This window comes from Siphateles boraxobius, unplaced genomic scaffold (genome assembly GCF_051911475.1).
Source record: "Siphateles boraxobius isolate OS27281-9 unplaced genomic scaffold, OSU_SipBor_1 9, whole genome shotgun sequence".
In the NCBI taxonomy this organism is placed as follows: domain Eukaryota; kingdom Metazoa; phylum Chordata; class Actinopteri; order Cypriniformes; family Leuciscidae; genus Siphateles; species Siphateles boraxobius.
The window spans coordinates 4,285,340-4,300,828 of NW_027509219.1; the positions used below are offsets into that span (position 1 = coordinate 4,285,340).

Sequence of the window (15,489 nt, forward strand, 5' to 3'; positions counted from 1 at the left end):
ACCCTGCAGCCAATAGGACGATCGTATGGACGGAGGTGGGCGTGACTCATATGAAATTGGCGTGGTCTACCATAACATCATCCTCTTTGTCGTCCATGCTGTGTGCGCACACGCTGTCGAGCCAGGGGATCGGGAAAAGGTTGAAGGTAATGAAGCAAAGACTTCTTTACATGATTACAGAGCCTGCATTACTGTGTTGCCTTCGGTTAGGCTATGTATAGGCTGCAGTCGCGCGGACCCGCATGTCCAAGTCACCTTATCGCACAATGCACAATACCAAAAGATGCACAAATAATTTCTGAGATATAAGTTATTTAATATAAAACGATGTTTGGTGCTTGCATTGATTGTCTGCTTTAAAATCATGCCTTGGAACTTTTTACATAAGCATGTCTTCATTATTATGTAAAATGAGACCTGTTATGGGCAAAACTTAATCCATTTAAGTTAGTTATTCGGATCATCTTATTTTTATTTATTTATCAAACTTCACCTACTGCTAACCATTCATGTTTATGATAAAGGAGAGATCGTGAGCAAACTACAAATCTGCCTGCTGTCATTTTGTATGAGTCGTATATGCTATACATATTTGAGAAAGACACGAACGTAACGCATATCACCTTCATATGGTACTATTTTAGCTGTCAGTAATAAATGTTTGAGTAATAAAGTTTAAATTAAAAGTTTACATTATAATGATAATGTGCTTTTTTATCTCTTCAACTACGTATGTTACTGAAATAATAATTTTACGCAGTTTAAAGATTCAAGAGTCATGTGCACAAGAACAGTGTTCTGGATACTGTATACACCGAGTTTTCATTTCCACTGTGAAGTCATTACATATGCAATTTTTTACACATCTCTCTCTTGACTCATATGATCGGACTGCGAATCATAAGACATTTTTACAAAATGTAATAAAAAAAATACAAAATACCCATTTTTTTATTTGCAGGATGAGGTAGGCTATAATACCGTTCAAAGATTTTTTATAGGATTGTGAATACCGTTTCACTTATTTTTTTAATTAGTAGAATACTGTAATGTTGTGCAGCTAGTATTCCATTCTGAACATAGCCATGCAGTGTCATAAATGTAGTTTGTTTGCGATTTAAAAAATGGCTACTAGTATCCCAAACAGACAGGTTTAGAAACATTAAAAGAGTCAACCTAGCTCAAAGTGATCATGTTTTCTGTTTTTTTGGGGTGATGTTCAGCACTTAGTTCAGGAAACATGGTGAACCAAAGAGCTGACATAGGTTGGCAGTCCTCTAAGAGTGACTCTAGCGGGGCCAGTAACAGTGGAGAGAGCTCCAAAGAGAGCTCCAGGTGTTCAACCCCTGTACTGGACGCCGACCGCACTGACCGGCTGCGGGACAAGATGAAACGGCGGATCGAGTCTGGGGACCACTGGTTCTCACTAGAGTTCTTCCCACCCCGCACAACATCTGGAGCAGTCAATCTTATCTCTAGGTAGGAAAGCAAAAAAATGGTGATCTACTTTTTATGTTTTTGTAATTGGGTCAACCTCCCAAACAAAAACATGTCCATATATATATATATCATTACATATGGACATATATATACCATTGTGACACATTTGTAAATCAATCATATTTTCCTTCCAAATTATCATTATATTTCTTATATTTCTGTTCTTTGTGTGTTAGATTTGACCGAATGGGTTCTGGAGGTCCTCTCTTCATTGACATCACTTGGCATCCCGCTGGAGATCCGGGCTCAGATAAAGAAACGTCTTCCATGATGATAGCAAGCACAGCAGTCAATTATTGCGGCCTGGAGAGTGTCCTGCATTTGACATGCTGTAATCAGACAAAAGAGAAAATATCAGGCCATTTAAATAAAGCCAAGCGGCTAGGCCTAAAGAATATCATGGCCCTCAGAGGAGGTATGAACACAGACTCATTTGAAATCTATGAGTTACTTATAGTTTATACTTATACTTATGAGTTACCATACCCCCCTCCCCCCTCCTTAAAACCTAGTAAAAGGTCATGTTGTCTAAATATTCAACTGCCCTCTAAAGTTGCATTGTAACTGTTACGGGGAAAAAAAAATCCAAGATGGCAGATGGACTAAAGAGAAAAGATTATTATAAGCTATATACACTTAAATCTCATTCAGTATTGAAAAGTTCATTCAATACTGAATGAGATTTAAGTGTATATAGCTTATAATAATCTTTTCTCTCTAGTCCATCTGCCATCTTGGAATTTTTTTTTTTCCACTGTGGTTGTCTGTGATCCTGAGTTTGCCTTCCCGATGAAGGATACATGCAGTACTGCTGTAGAATTTGGTCAAAATTAGGTATTTTGGGTGAGTTCACTCTTGCCAGCGGACCAAGACTGCTGTCTCGATGTTGCTCATCACAGTTTGGTACAGGCATCAGAACCGGGTCTCCTCGCAGAAGATCTCGCAGAAGAGTTTGTGTGACGGAGGGATTCCTGTCGCTGTTTTGACTCCTTTACACATTTTATAAGCTTTCCACGAGTTCTCAGCTGGTCAAAATAGTATCATATGTAGGCTACACACATATAACGAGCACATTTTGCCCAGCACAAAGCATTATTTTGGAAAATCGGTAGAGTGAACCCGAATTTTCTTCTTTTGCAGATCCTATTGGGGAAGATTGGGTGGAGGAAGATGGAGGTTTCAACTATGCAACAGATCTGGTCAAGCACATTCGCTGTGAATTCGATGACTATTTTGATATCTGTGTTGCAGGTGAGCTTTAGACAGACAAGCAATTAGTGGTGTTTGCTAAGGCAAATTACCATTGGTCACAGATTTTCTCCTGGTGGACGATAAAGTGCCATATACTTACATTATAGTTTCAAGTTTCTATATTTCTGGTTCTAGTTGTGTACATTTGTACATTGTGATTTTTGCATGGAACTCTAAAATTCACCAGCTCAAACCCCTCTCAAATGTAATGATAGGTTACCCCACGGGTCACCCAGAGGCTGAGAGCTATGAAGATGACCTCAGGCACTTGAAGGAGAAGGTTGATGCTGGTGCTCACTTCATCGTCACCCAGCTTTTTTTCAGGGCAGAAACCTTCCTTAAATTTACCAAAGACTGTCGGGCCATTGGCATCACCTGCCCCATTCTCCCAGGAATCTTCCCCATTCAGGTACATGAACACATAAACTGACCAATCACTGCACCTTGATGATGTGGAAGTCATCCAATTCTCTTATCAGCCCAACACTGCTGCATAAACTGCCATATGATGTCATATCATTGCAAAAGACCAATTGAATTTATGCAATGATGTGATTAATGTATTTATTGCACCACATTTTTTTACAATAAAAAAAAAGTTATCAGGCCAGCTGTGTAATGTTTTCTGTATGTTTTAAAGTACTTCACCTAGCTCATTTGACTCATGATTTGGCTCATTTGAGTTCATGCCATGTCAGAATTACTGAATGGAAACAATGGTCAATCGTAAACTCTGAATTGTTGGAGAGCCCTGACTTGTACTCTGTAATATCAAAACTCAAAATGGCTACAGCTTCAGCAGTAAAATGTAGTTATTTTGTAATTTTTCTGTTAATGATTCCTATAAGAAACTTTTGTTAATTGTTAACCTTCGTTAAGAGAATAATCTGCAAATAAACAATAGACATACAATCCAGCTTAATGCAACTATAAAAGAGTTGAACAACTCTCTAATGTCCTGCTTAATAAACAATTTTTAATAAGTTTATTAATAAGACATTTGCTTAACTACAGTTAATTGTTTGTATGGTTTTGTCTATAGATTAATCAAATTACACAGATTCATTATTGGCATTAATAATGTTGCCATAGAAATGCTTAATTTTGAGTCAGAGGATGTGAACAGCTCAAAGTACAATGCCTGGGTTGTCTTCTAGTAATTATGACATGGTGTGATCTAGGCATGCGTCGATGTAACTGATTACGAAAATACGTCAATTTACATTGAATGCGACACACTCTTTCTATGTCATGCATGCTTATTTCAAATATTCTAAACTCATACAATATCCTGAAATTTAAGCCAATTTTTACAGAAAGTCCCCCTCTGATGTAACTCTCGAATTTCATTTATGCATATGATTATTCAGACTCGTCACATCACCAGATTTCTATAAAATGTTGTGCAGGGTATAACACCTTAAATTTCAGTGGCAAATTTCTCACACAAAACTATCATTAGTCTTCAGAAGATTTTTTACTGACTTTTATTGTGCTTTTTTGTGCGTTCTTTAAAATTGGAATTTCTTTTGTTTGCACAGGGGTATCACTCACTCCGTCAGCTGGTCAAACTCTCCAAACTTGAAGTGCCAGAGGAGATCAAGCAGGTGATTGAGCCCATTAAAGAAAATGACGCCGCCATTCGTAACTATGGCATCCAGCAGGCGGTGGAGATGTGCAAGGTTTTGCTGGCCAGTGGAGAGGTCCCAGGCCTGCACTTTTACACACTCAACAGAGAGGTGGCCACCTTGGAAGTTCTCAGACAGCTAGGCTTATGGGTAGAGGATCCACGGTGAGTGGCTTTCAAATGTACCTTTATTCTGAGAAACTGCTCCTGTTTTTTCTTTTCATTCACTTCAACCCATTGTGTTTTGGTGATAGTACAGCAAATGCTAAAGGTGGGCATTATAATGGCTCTCAGGTGATTATGGATTGTGATGGACTTGAGTGCTGTATTGAGTTTATATAACAGCAGCAGGTGTAATCAGGGTCCAGTTTAATCATATTCAAGGCCATAAAAAGTCTTAAATATCTTAAATGGAACAACAAAAGTATAATTTTAGGTCTTATATGGGAACGTAAAAACAGGAATTTCGATAAGGCCTTATGGGATTATTAAACTTCAAAAGGCATGATTTAATTAATGTTCATATTAAAATGCAGCACTGTTTTACGTTCTACAGGCTTTTGGTTTTACAGCAGTTCTCAATCAATAAAAACTGCACATTTATGCAAAGCGTTGATTGATTAATCACAATCTCTATTTCAAACACCCATGCAATCTCATTCCTTAATGACAACAATTTGCCTGTGTGTATTAAACCTTTGACTAAATCACACAGGAACAATCAAATCTACATCGCTGCTGACCCAGAAAAAAGCAGTTGTCATGTATGAAACAGCTTCACAAATAGTCCTTTTCAACCACACAGTATTGTTATTTCTGTGCTACAAATATTCATATTATAACAGAAGTAATGGGATAAAAGTTTATAGTTCGGATATAAACACTGATGTCTACTGAAGCAATCAAAATTGAGTAAATCACCTTTTTAAAGCAACATGGCGCTTCTAATAACGATTGTGTTGATTACATTGTGACTGATAAAAAAAAAGGATTTGTCTTTGAATCATCCATTCAAGAGATTAATTCCAAATATGCTGTTTTTATGAGGTTCACCTATTTACATTCATATTATGTGAACTTTAGGCGACCTCTGCCCTGGGCCATCAGCGCCCATCCAAAGCGTAAGGAAGAAGATGTCAGGCCAATATTTTGGGCTTCCCGACCCAAAAGCTACATCTACAGAACACAGGACTGGGATGATTTCCCCAACGGAAGATGGTACATAAAATGTTTCCTCCCTCATTTCTGGGCTTTGTGTGGATCGTTCAAGATGTAGAGACCAAAAATGTTAATTAACGTGTCACCATCAGGGGTAACTCCTCCTCACCAGCCTTTGGCGAGCTGACAGACTACTACCTGTTCTACCTGAAGAGTAAGTCTCCTAAAGAGGCCCTGCTGCAGATGTGGGGTGAGGAACTAATGAACGAGGAGAGTGTTTATGAAGTCTTCACCAACTACATCACGGGGCAAACCAATTGCAATGGACACAAGGTAGAGTGGTACAGCCAGGATCAGTATACAACCATGTACGGGTGGGCAGTATGATGGTAAAAGTACCAGTAGAGTTCTGCTATACTGTGGTAGATGTATTTGTGTGGGAATGACTGGTTTATGTGAAGGAACACGGAGCACAAATGCAGAGCACAGTGTGGATGAGACAAGTCAAGATGAGCAATAACTTGTTATTGATTGGAACAACACAAAGGAAAGTTAATTGTTTGTGGTTGCCAAACAATGTCACAACTAGGCACACTTTTCTTATGAATATAGAATTCAACAAGTACTTATCAAACAAAGTTACAGACAGAACATCTGTTTTATAATATTGGTTAATTGGTTTTACGATTTTTGAGTATTTTATTTACTTTTGTTTGTTAATGTGAAGCAGCTGTTTTTGCACTAAACAGACTTTGGTTTGTGGTCAAGTTCCAAATAAAAAGGGAAATAATCTAAATTATTCTGTAACATTTAATTCACTGGATTATAAAAAAAGGCATTTCCATATAGTTTCTTAATGTATAAATCACTTTTTTGGTTGACATAACAACACAAAAAATATTTTTTTGAACCGACTGATATACTCTTTCTGTGATGTAAGATTTTGATCATAGTGCCCACTCATGTCATCAATTGAGTTATGTATATGTCCTAAATATGCTGCAAGTTATAAATAAATACTACTATTATATTGCATGTAATATTTATATCTTAATGTATTTTGTAGATCATGTGTCTGCCGTGGAACGACGACCCTCTGGCTCCAGAGACCAACCTGTTGAAGGATGAGTTGGAGAAGGTGAACCGCAGGGGTGTTCTCACTATTAACTCTCAACCCAACATTAACGGTAAAGCCTCATCCGACCCCATTGTAGGCTGGGGCCCTCCAGGGGGATACGTCTTTCAAAAGGTCAGCAAAACACTATTCAACAGTGTGGAATGTAAAATAAGATATTTTCAAGAATGAGCAAACTGCTCTTTTCCATAAAATTTAAGGGGAAAAGGTACTAGATTTGTTGAGCTCGAAAAAATTACCATAAATGTAGTCTGTGTAAATTGTTTGTAACGCGTGTGCGTCGGCAGTCTGATGAAAACCAAGACTAATAAAGTTCCAATACAAGGTTTAATATACAAATCCAAACAGGTAGCAGGAGACACACGCTTAACCGAAACATGACCGGACCAACTCAAAGGGAAAACATAGGAACATATATACTAAAGATAACTAGGTGAACACAGCTGAACCAAACTAACTAATAACAGCAACCATAGAAACTAAAGAGCGGCGGGAATCTAAACAATGGAACACATGTGACAAATGAAAAAGTCCATGAAAACTGAAATTAACTGAACATAACAGTGACAGTACACTGTCACTCCGATGGAGGGGTTTTGAAGGTGGACGAAGGTGTGGTGACAGGAGGTGTCGCCACGCAAGTTGTGATGGGAAGGCGACAATCCCCTGACAGCGTTAGTGGTGGATGGGCGATGGCGCGGACCCAGAGCCTGACAGCTCACGGTGAAGACGAGGTCATACGACTTTTGACATCTGGGAAACGACCAACGGTGACGGAGCCGATGGATCCCAGGGCGCAGATGGAGAGGCGATATAGCAGAGTGACATCGCTGGCATTGGAGGCCTATGCGAAGTTGTGGCAATGACCGTCGTAGGAGAAGCCAGAGTACCGAGGACTGAGACGATGCCGTGTGACCGCAGACCGAAGCAAGTCCGAGGGGAAGGAGCAGCCGCTGCAGCTGTAGGGGTGGAGGAAGGAGCATAGTGGGAGATTCGCAAGTCCATGGTGGAGGTGGTGTGATGACTGACCAAGGGGGAGCCACTGGGACGAGGAACCAGGTTGAGTTGAGAGGCCGAGGGGGTCTGGTGGAGCCGAAGGTGGGAGGAGCCAGGGCGGAGCCACCGGGTTGACGGGTCCGAGATGATCGGAGGTGGAGCCACGGAATCTCCAAGCTGCTGGTGGAGGTTGCTGGACCTGAGACTCGACGTACCGGCTAGGCATTCCAGGAGATGGCGAGGGTCTGCAAACCTCCAGCAAAGGCAGGGCTCGAGGACTGGCTGAAAAGGTCGGCGACGTTGGCTGATGGAGACTTGGAAGGGTTAAAGGTAATGTATAGTCCATGCAAATCTCTGAGCTGTTTAGAAACGGCAATGAGAGTTCCGAGGAAACTGATAAGTCCCAGTCCAAACAGACTATTGTTCTGTCTTAAAACAGCGGTGAAGAATGAGAAAAGAGGTGGGATAGGGTGGGTGACGATACCGCCGTATTGAAATCCATCAGCCAGTCCTCAGTTACTAATTTCATCAGTATGCCCTCAGCCACCGTTGTCGTGGGCTCACACCCCTGGTCAGACTCACTGGGGAACTCCTCTTCCTGGGGCGAGGGTCAAGACTGTCCACTTTTCCTCGGGCTCTGGCTGACGCAATCCGGCGGGTGGTAGCTCTCCATCTGCGGGGGGCTCACGCAATATTTCCGTAGTTGCATGTGTGGAAATAGGCTCTGGGTCCGTCTGTGTTCTGGACTGGTGATAGACGCTCTCCAGATACCGGATGATGGCTTCTCTCCAGTTTAATCTGGTGGTGTCTGGGAGGTCAACAGGATGGTGGTAATTTACCCCGATTCAGAATAACGACTTCAGGGTCTCGTCGTCGTAGGAGCAGGTGATATATATATAGCTTGTATTTATTAATTTTGGTTATTTGCCAAGGCAAAATTTAAAACACTAAACACGGTCATTAATGTGAAATGAAAGAACCAGAGATGTTGATGTCAATGATATCAATCCTTGTGCAATTTGCCGTTTGAATGTCCAAATATTTAATTTGGTTTTTCACACAAAGCCATCATATGACTTCAAAGTATGATTGCGAATATAGCACTTTTACTCTAATTGTCTTTTTTGAACCACAGCTTTGGTCACTATGATAATCTTTTGTGATTCATAGCAGAAAGTAAATCGTATAGGTCAAATTCAATGCAATGCAAATGCAATGTTATTATCAATATCTAACACTAAAATCAGACAAAAAATCCTTATTTGAAATAAAGTGAATGTTAAATGAAAAAGGTATCATCTGATCTGGCCATACAGCGGTGGGATGTTTTGACGTTTCGATAAGTCTGTTTTTCACACAGACTTTTTTTCTTCAGAAACAATGACACTATGACAGAGCGTGTTTTAAAGCTAAACAGACACTGGAATGAATAATTCAGTGAAAACTGGGCAGTAATTGTGCCTTCTGTGATGTAAATCTGGTTTTCTTTAATTAGCGCTGTTTTGGACTGATTGTTTGTATGCATTCGCTTAACTGGGTTATTAGACTGAAAACTTTCCCGGAGATTAGCAGCATAAAATGATTTGATTTCAAACAGAGAAGTGAAGTCGGGTTAAGAGGTTAGGATAGAAATTTCCGCCCACCAGGGTTACAGATGCTTGCGCCATTATAGATGCTCAGTTTGATCAACTCCAAACTTCCAAGATCATCTAACTGCGTGACATAAATTCATTCAAAATCATTAATCTAAATGCGTTAAATTATTTTAATGTGTTAAGGATTTTGAATTAATTGCATGCATTTATGCATTAACATTGACAGTTCTAAAAATATAATAATTAATTAAACCTTGATAAAAGTTATGCATATTAAAAAAAAGATAAAAACACAACAAAATTACTAAAACTGTAAGTAAATTTAAAATAACAGTAAATATGAAAGTAAAATCAATTAAATATATTCCAAGTACAAATTCATAGTTTACCAGGTCTAGTTATGCTTGTAATACTGTGGGAACTGTGCACGTCTTGGTGATTTGTGGGTTTATTTATTTATTTATTTTTTCATTTTATTTTAGGTGCTTTTGGAATTGGCTGACTTTTGGAAATAGTTCTTTCAGCGTGTTTATTTTTACCTCTTGAAATCAACAGGCATATTTGGAGTTTTTCACATCAAGTGAAAATGTCACTGCACTTCTGCAAGTGCTGAAGAAATACGAACCTCGTGTGAACTACCATATTGTCAACGTTCAGGTAAAACACCTGTGCCCCTACAAGAGCCAGATTACATTTTACAATCTCCAGGTTTTAATATTGGCAATTTGAAATGTTCTTTCCTCTTTTTAGGGTAGGAATATCACAAATGCTCCTGACATGCAGCCCAACGCTGTGACATGGGGGATATTCCCAGGCAGAGAGATTGTTCAGCCCACCGTGGTGGATCCAGTCAGCTTTATGTTTTGGAAGGTGATGATTCATCAACCTAGTATCTTGAACACCCTAGCAACCACTTAACAATGCAAATTTCACTTTGCTTTTAAACCAAGGTGTTTAAACGGCTTGCTCATCCATGTGTGACACTTCCGAAACCCTCATTGACCTTACATTCTCACACTGTCCCAGTTTAGACAACCTTGGCACGCTTACAGGCACACTCACTGTTATTGTCTCAATGATAAGAGTGATTATGTGCAGTAGTAAAAGATTAGACTAGAACTGAGCTCAATTCTTTCTGTTCCTGCAGGACGAAGCTTTCGCACTGTGGATCGAACAATGGGCGAAGTTGTACGAGGACGAATCGCCCTCACGCATGATCATTAAGTACATCCACGACAACTATTACCTCGTCAACCTCGTGGACAACGACTTCCCGCTAGACAACTGCCTGTGGCAAGTGATTGAAGACATGTTTGTGCTTCTGGACTCCCATCAAGTAACTCAGGATGAGGGAAGTGAAATGTAACACCACAGAACTCAAAAAGTCTGCATGCGCTGCTACCTGATCCAGAGACCTCACAACGCACACACAGAGTACTTTACTGTGATGACAGTATTTTTAGTCATTTTCAGAGCTCAATTTGTCATCACAGTCAATATATAGGAATTTTCTTTTTGCAAATGTAGCACTACACAAGATGATTTGCCTTAATCTTTAAAGGGACTAGAGTTCGCTGTTTTGAGTGGCATTTTCTTATATTTTTAACTATTTATAAATTGTTTTGGATACTGCATATGTTCAATATATGAAATGAACTCTTGTAAGTCAGGTCAAATGTGTGGAGACAAATACAGTATTTGGCTACTGTATTTCACTTAGACTTTATAGGTGGATCCTGTCAAACAGGTTATTTTTCTCTCTGAATTCAAGAGAAAAAACAAATCCCCCCAAAAAAAGAACCAAAAGATTTTAGCTCATCTTTTTTGTCCATCCATTAAAAGTCCAAGAAATCATTAATTTTCAAGCGTTGAAATGTACAATAAGATGCAAGGTAATTCATAAGGATGAGATACAATCACTTTATATTTTAAACTGATCTAATTTAGGCTTTTATCCACATATAAGCATTTGGTCAACAGGCATACACTGAGCACATCAAATATGGTCAACAGAAGCTCAAATGTGTATGGTTGATGCGCGAGGACCAGTGAAGTTTGTTTGTACATGTCAAGCAAGCACATTTGATCTTCAGCAAAACAATGAGGTTTGTTCTCATGCATCAAGAATGGCCATTGACCAAATCTGATGTGCTATATTTATATAAGTTGATCAATGTTTTTGTCTAAATGACATAAATACTGATCATTCATTTTTGGGTGAACTATCACTAAAGATTTTGAAGTGTTTTTGTCTAATGTTTTTTTGAAAATCTATTCTCAATCCAGATAGGTTTTGTGAGATTCCCACTAGTGGGGTAATTGGTTTGTGACAGTAGTGATTTGTGAATCACTTTTGAATCTTTTTTCCCCCTAGTTGGCCTTCTTTTTTATCATTTGTGTAGTATGATCATGTCTGTGCTGCCAAAAAAAACCTCAATAAACTTGCGCTCTTCCCCCTGTGCAAACTTGTCCAAGTTTGACATTATCACTGAGAATGATTTGTTTGCCTGTGATTCACGTTTTATTTTTGGAGTTCACCTATATCTCAAAGTCCATGCCACTGCTGGACAATTGATAATGGTGAAGGATTGGGTGCGCTGCCATCAGCAGATGTTATGTTAAACATGAAGGCATGCACACATTCAAATCCACGTGCATTGTCATATCTCATAGTCAGATGATGAAACATGACAGTTGTTGGAAGGAAGCCAACAGTATGAACTTGACCTCGGTTTTACTTGAGTAGGCATGCTTGAGTTTGTTCATTGCTTAAACATAGTTATTAGACAGCATTTCTCATTGGTGCAGTTTGCATTTTGAATGTCTCGTTTTCTCTGTCTACGAGTAAAAATCGATTAACCTTGTGGTGTTTTTAAGCTAGTATCCAAATTCAGACATTTTTAAGTTTTAAACACTCTTGACATTGACAGAGTTTTTCTAGCTATTGCACTTGTATTCTGCAATAAATATTTCCAATAAAAAAAAAAATGCCTTCTCAAAACTTTCTAATATTCTAAAATGAACAATCAAGCATGAGTAATAAGTCATGACTAATTACAGTGTTATGTTTTGCAAAATGTTTTCCACTTTCATAGAAAACCTGGAAACATTAGGTTATTTTTAAAGTAATTTGCAGGCCTATAATATCATGGAAAATAAATAAGCAAATAAAATCATCGAAAATTCGAAAGCAAATATCAGTTACACTTTATTATACGGTGTCCTTGTTACTTAGCAGTAAATTATGCCTAATTACATGCAACTAACCCTCAACCAAATCATAATCCTACCCTTTAGTAACCCTAACCCTTACATGTAGTAAATTAATATTACTCAGTACTTAAATATATAATTACACTGTAACAATGACACCTTAAAATAAAGTGTAACCCTTTATTGTAAGTTGTCCTTGTTACATTGTAATTATGAAATTAAGTTCTTAGTAATATTAATGAACGAAAGGGTTAGGATTTGATTTAGAGTGAGTTACTTGTAATTACAGTATGCACAATTTACTGTTAATACTTTTAACACAATGTAACAAGGACACCTTAAAATAAAGGGTTAATAATGCAACATAACAAAAACACTAAAATAAAGTGTTACCCAAATATATATATATATATATATTTTCTTTAGTTATATTTGTATTTCAATGGCAGATTCACCAAAAAATAAGAATTCTGTCATCGTTTACTCGCCCTCAATTTGTTCTAAACCTGTAAGAATTTCTGTGTTCCATTGAACTCAAAATAAGATATTTTGAATAATGTAATTAACCAAACAGTTGATGGATCCCATTGATTTCCATAGTATGAACCAGAAGTTTTGGTTAACCACATTCTTCAAAATATCTTCTTTTGTTCAACGGAACAAAGAAACTCATACTGGTTTAGAACAACTTGGGTGAGTAAATGATGACAGAATTTTTTTTTATTATTGTGCAAACTATCCCTTTAAAAGGTTTGAAATATCTCTATAAACTTTTTTTTTTAATGATTATCCAGTAATCATGGAAACTGATTACTCCTTTTAAGTTTAAAAAGTTTTTTTTTGACAAAGAAGGTATGAAAATATTCTACATCAATATGAAGTATATCAAAATTGTTTAGTACCTCTGCAAGCTAAGTCCCATTTTGTAAAAACCACTGAGAAAATGAAAGACTCTAGGTTCTTCCACTGAGTGCTCATTCCACATGAGGAGAGGAGGAGGAGTCAGTAACCTGACACTCATTCTATATACTCACTATAGGGCCCTTACATAAGTGAACCCTCTGAACCGCTGGCACTTCTCGTGAAAGTTCTGGGAACTCTGTTTCTTCTGGAAATATCTATCAACACTTGCACACTAATATCAGAGTGAAGCGCACTGATCAGGCAGCATGTTGAAGTACTTGAAACTGTTTTATCTAGTAGAAAATGAGAACGTTTAATGAACTGTGTCACAATTAGTTAGAATTAATCACCACCTACTGCTCATTTACAACACTAAACGAATTACAGATTTTTTTTTAGATGAAAGAGTGATACTAATATGCTATAGGGTTCATGCAGTCACTAACACACCACTTTAAAAAAAATATACGCACTGTTTGTGCTAAAGAGATGAATCTATCTCAAATCATGCAGTTTTTTAAGGAGAGGTGTCATGTGATTTTTAGCTGTCGACTTGAATAATACAATAGGTCTGGGGGGAAAAACAATGTTTGGCTTTAGATCAAAGTATACCCTTGTAAAAGATAAATATCCTAACATGTATTTGCAATACATTTATTTTATGGTAATTATACTACAAATACATGTATGTACTTAATATAACCTTCAATTGTACTTTTGGTATACTTAAAGTCTGCTAAATTGGAACAACTAATTTTGTACTTAAAGGTGCAGTATGTGAGATTGACAGCTAGCGGTTGAAATGGGTACTGCAATCCACATTCAAAATATTGGAGAGAGTTATTCCCCCCGCCCCCTCCTGCTCAGACCTGGCTCACGCGGGTTGCCAGATTGAGGACACGCAAAAGGAACCAGCGCAATTGACAATGAAAGGCAAGGAGACTTGCACACTGTAAGTTGATGAGTTGATTTATGATGAGTTGATATCACGTTTTGGTTGCCAGATTGAGGACATGCAAAAGGAACCAGCACAATTGACAATGAAAGGCAAGGAGACTTGCACACTAAGTTGATGAGTTGATTTATGATGAGTTGATATCACGTTTTAATATGCTCCCGTTCATAGAAAAAATTAGATGGGTGCGGAGGCTTTTTAGGTCGGGTTTGTTCGCTGGCTTCCATGGCTGCAATATGATGCGTTTTTCCGCCAACTGGCAACCTGTGGTGGTGACATACTATTGAGTAAAATGGCAACGTGTGATATCACACAGACCAAAAACAAAAACAGACATTCCAACACGGAACGCACATTTCAAAGTAAAATAACTGGCTGTAGAAGAGTTTTTTCAGAGAAAAGAGTATGTGAACTCAGCATGTTTCCTAAATATCTGCAAACATATTATGGTATTTTTTTTTTTTTTTGCTTTAGTACAGTCAGAAACTTGCATACAGCACCTTTAATGCACTTCAGTTATCCAGAAGTAGTGTATATACTTAAAGTCCCCCTATCATCAATAATTTGATCCCTTACAACTCATCTTTGATCACCAAAATTGCATATTTAAAAGTTTTTTCCTTGAAAAAAAAAAGAAGATTCATGCCTTAAAATAGCTTGAATGTAACTACACCCTTGCATCATTTAGTTTACACAGATCTATCAATATGCAAATGAGCCCTGCCTCCACTCACTCACACCGGCTCAAAGATCCACTTGTTCATGATCACATGTTGTCGACTTGTGATTGGTTAGGTAGTTTGTGACGTCAGAAACACCAGCGATTTCAAACCAGGCTTTTGAGACTGTCTTTGGTTCACTGCAGTTTTAAAGAAAAAATATTCAGCAATGGTGTTGACTAATGAATTTGCACATGGTTTGTCTAAAAGCATATTAAAAACACCACATAGACATGTAAACAACAATAAAATCTTGATTTTCACCACAGGGGAACTTTAAGTATATTGCTAGTATACTTTGGGTACACTTCAAATATCTTGCATTTAAAGACTGATATTATACAGAGATCATACTATCCTAACTAATAGTGATATTAAAACACATTTAAGGCTTAATATTAAGAAATGTGCACTGTGCAATAAAGAAGTACTCCAAA

General features: G+C 38.0%; 1 protein-coding gene across 1 annotated transcript; it reads left to right on the forward strand.

The window, feature by feature from the left end:
* The first annotated feature begins 37 nt into the window (after nt 1–37).
* On the forward strand, nt 38–11,727 carry mthfr (methylenetetrahydrofolate reductase (NAD(P)H)). The gene is made up of 12 exons (XM_077224486.1): nt 38–146; nt 1,224–1,479; nt 1,677–1,915; nt 2,641–2,751; nt 2,967–3,160; nt 4,293–4,543; nt 5,462–5,596; nt 5,689–5,869; nt 6,603–6,785; nt 9,818–9,919; nt 10,013–10,132; nt 10,410–11,727. The coding sequence occupies exons 2-12, from the start codon at nt 1,241–1,243 to the stop codon at nt 10,626–10,628; spliced, it is 1,974 nt and encodes a 657-aa protein (XP_077080601.1). The 5' UTR covers nt 38–146; nt 1,224–1,240; the 3' UTR covers nt 10,629–11,727.
* The last annotated feature ends 3,762 nt before the right edge of the window (nt 11,728–15,489 follow it).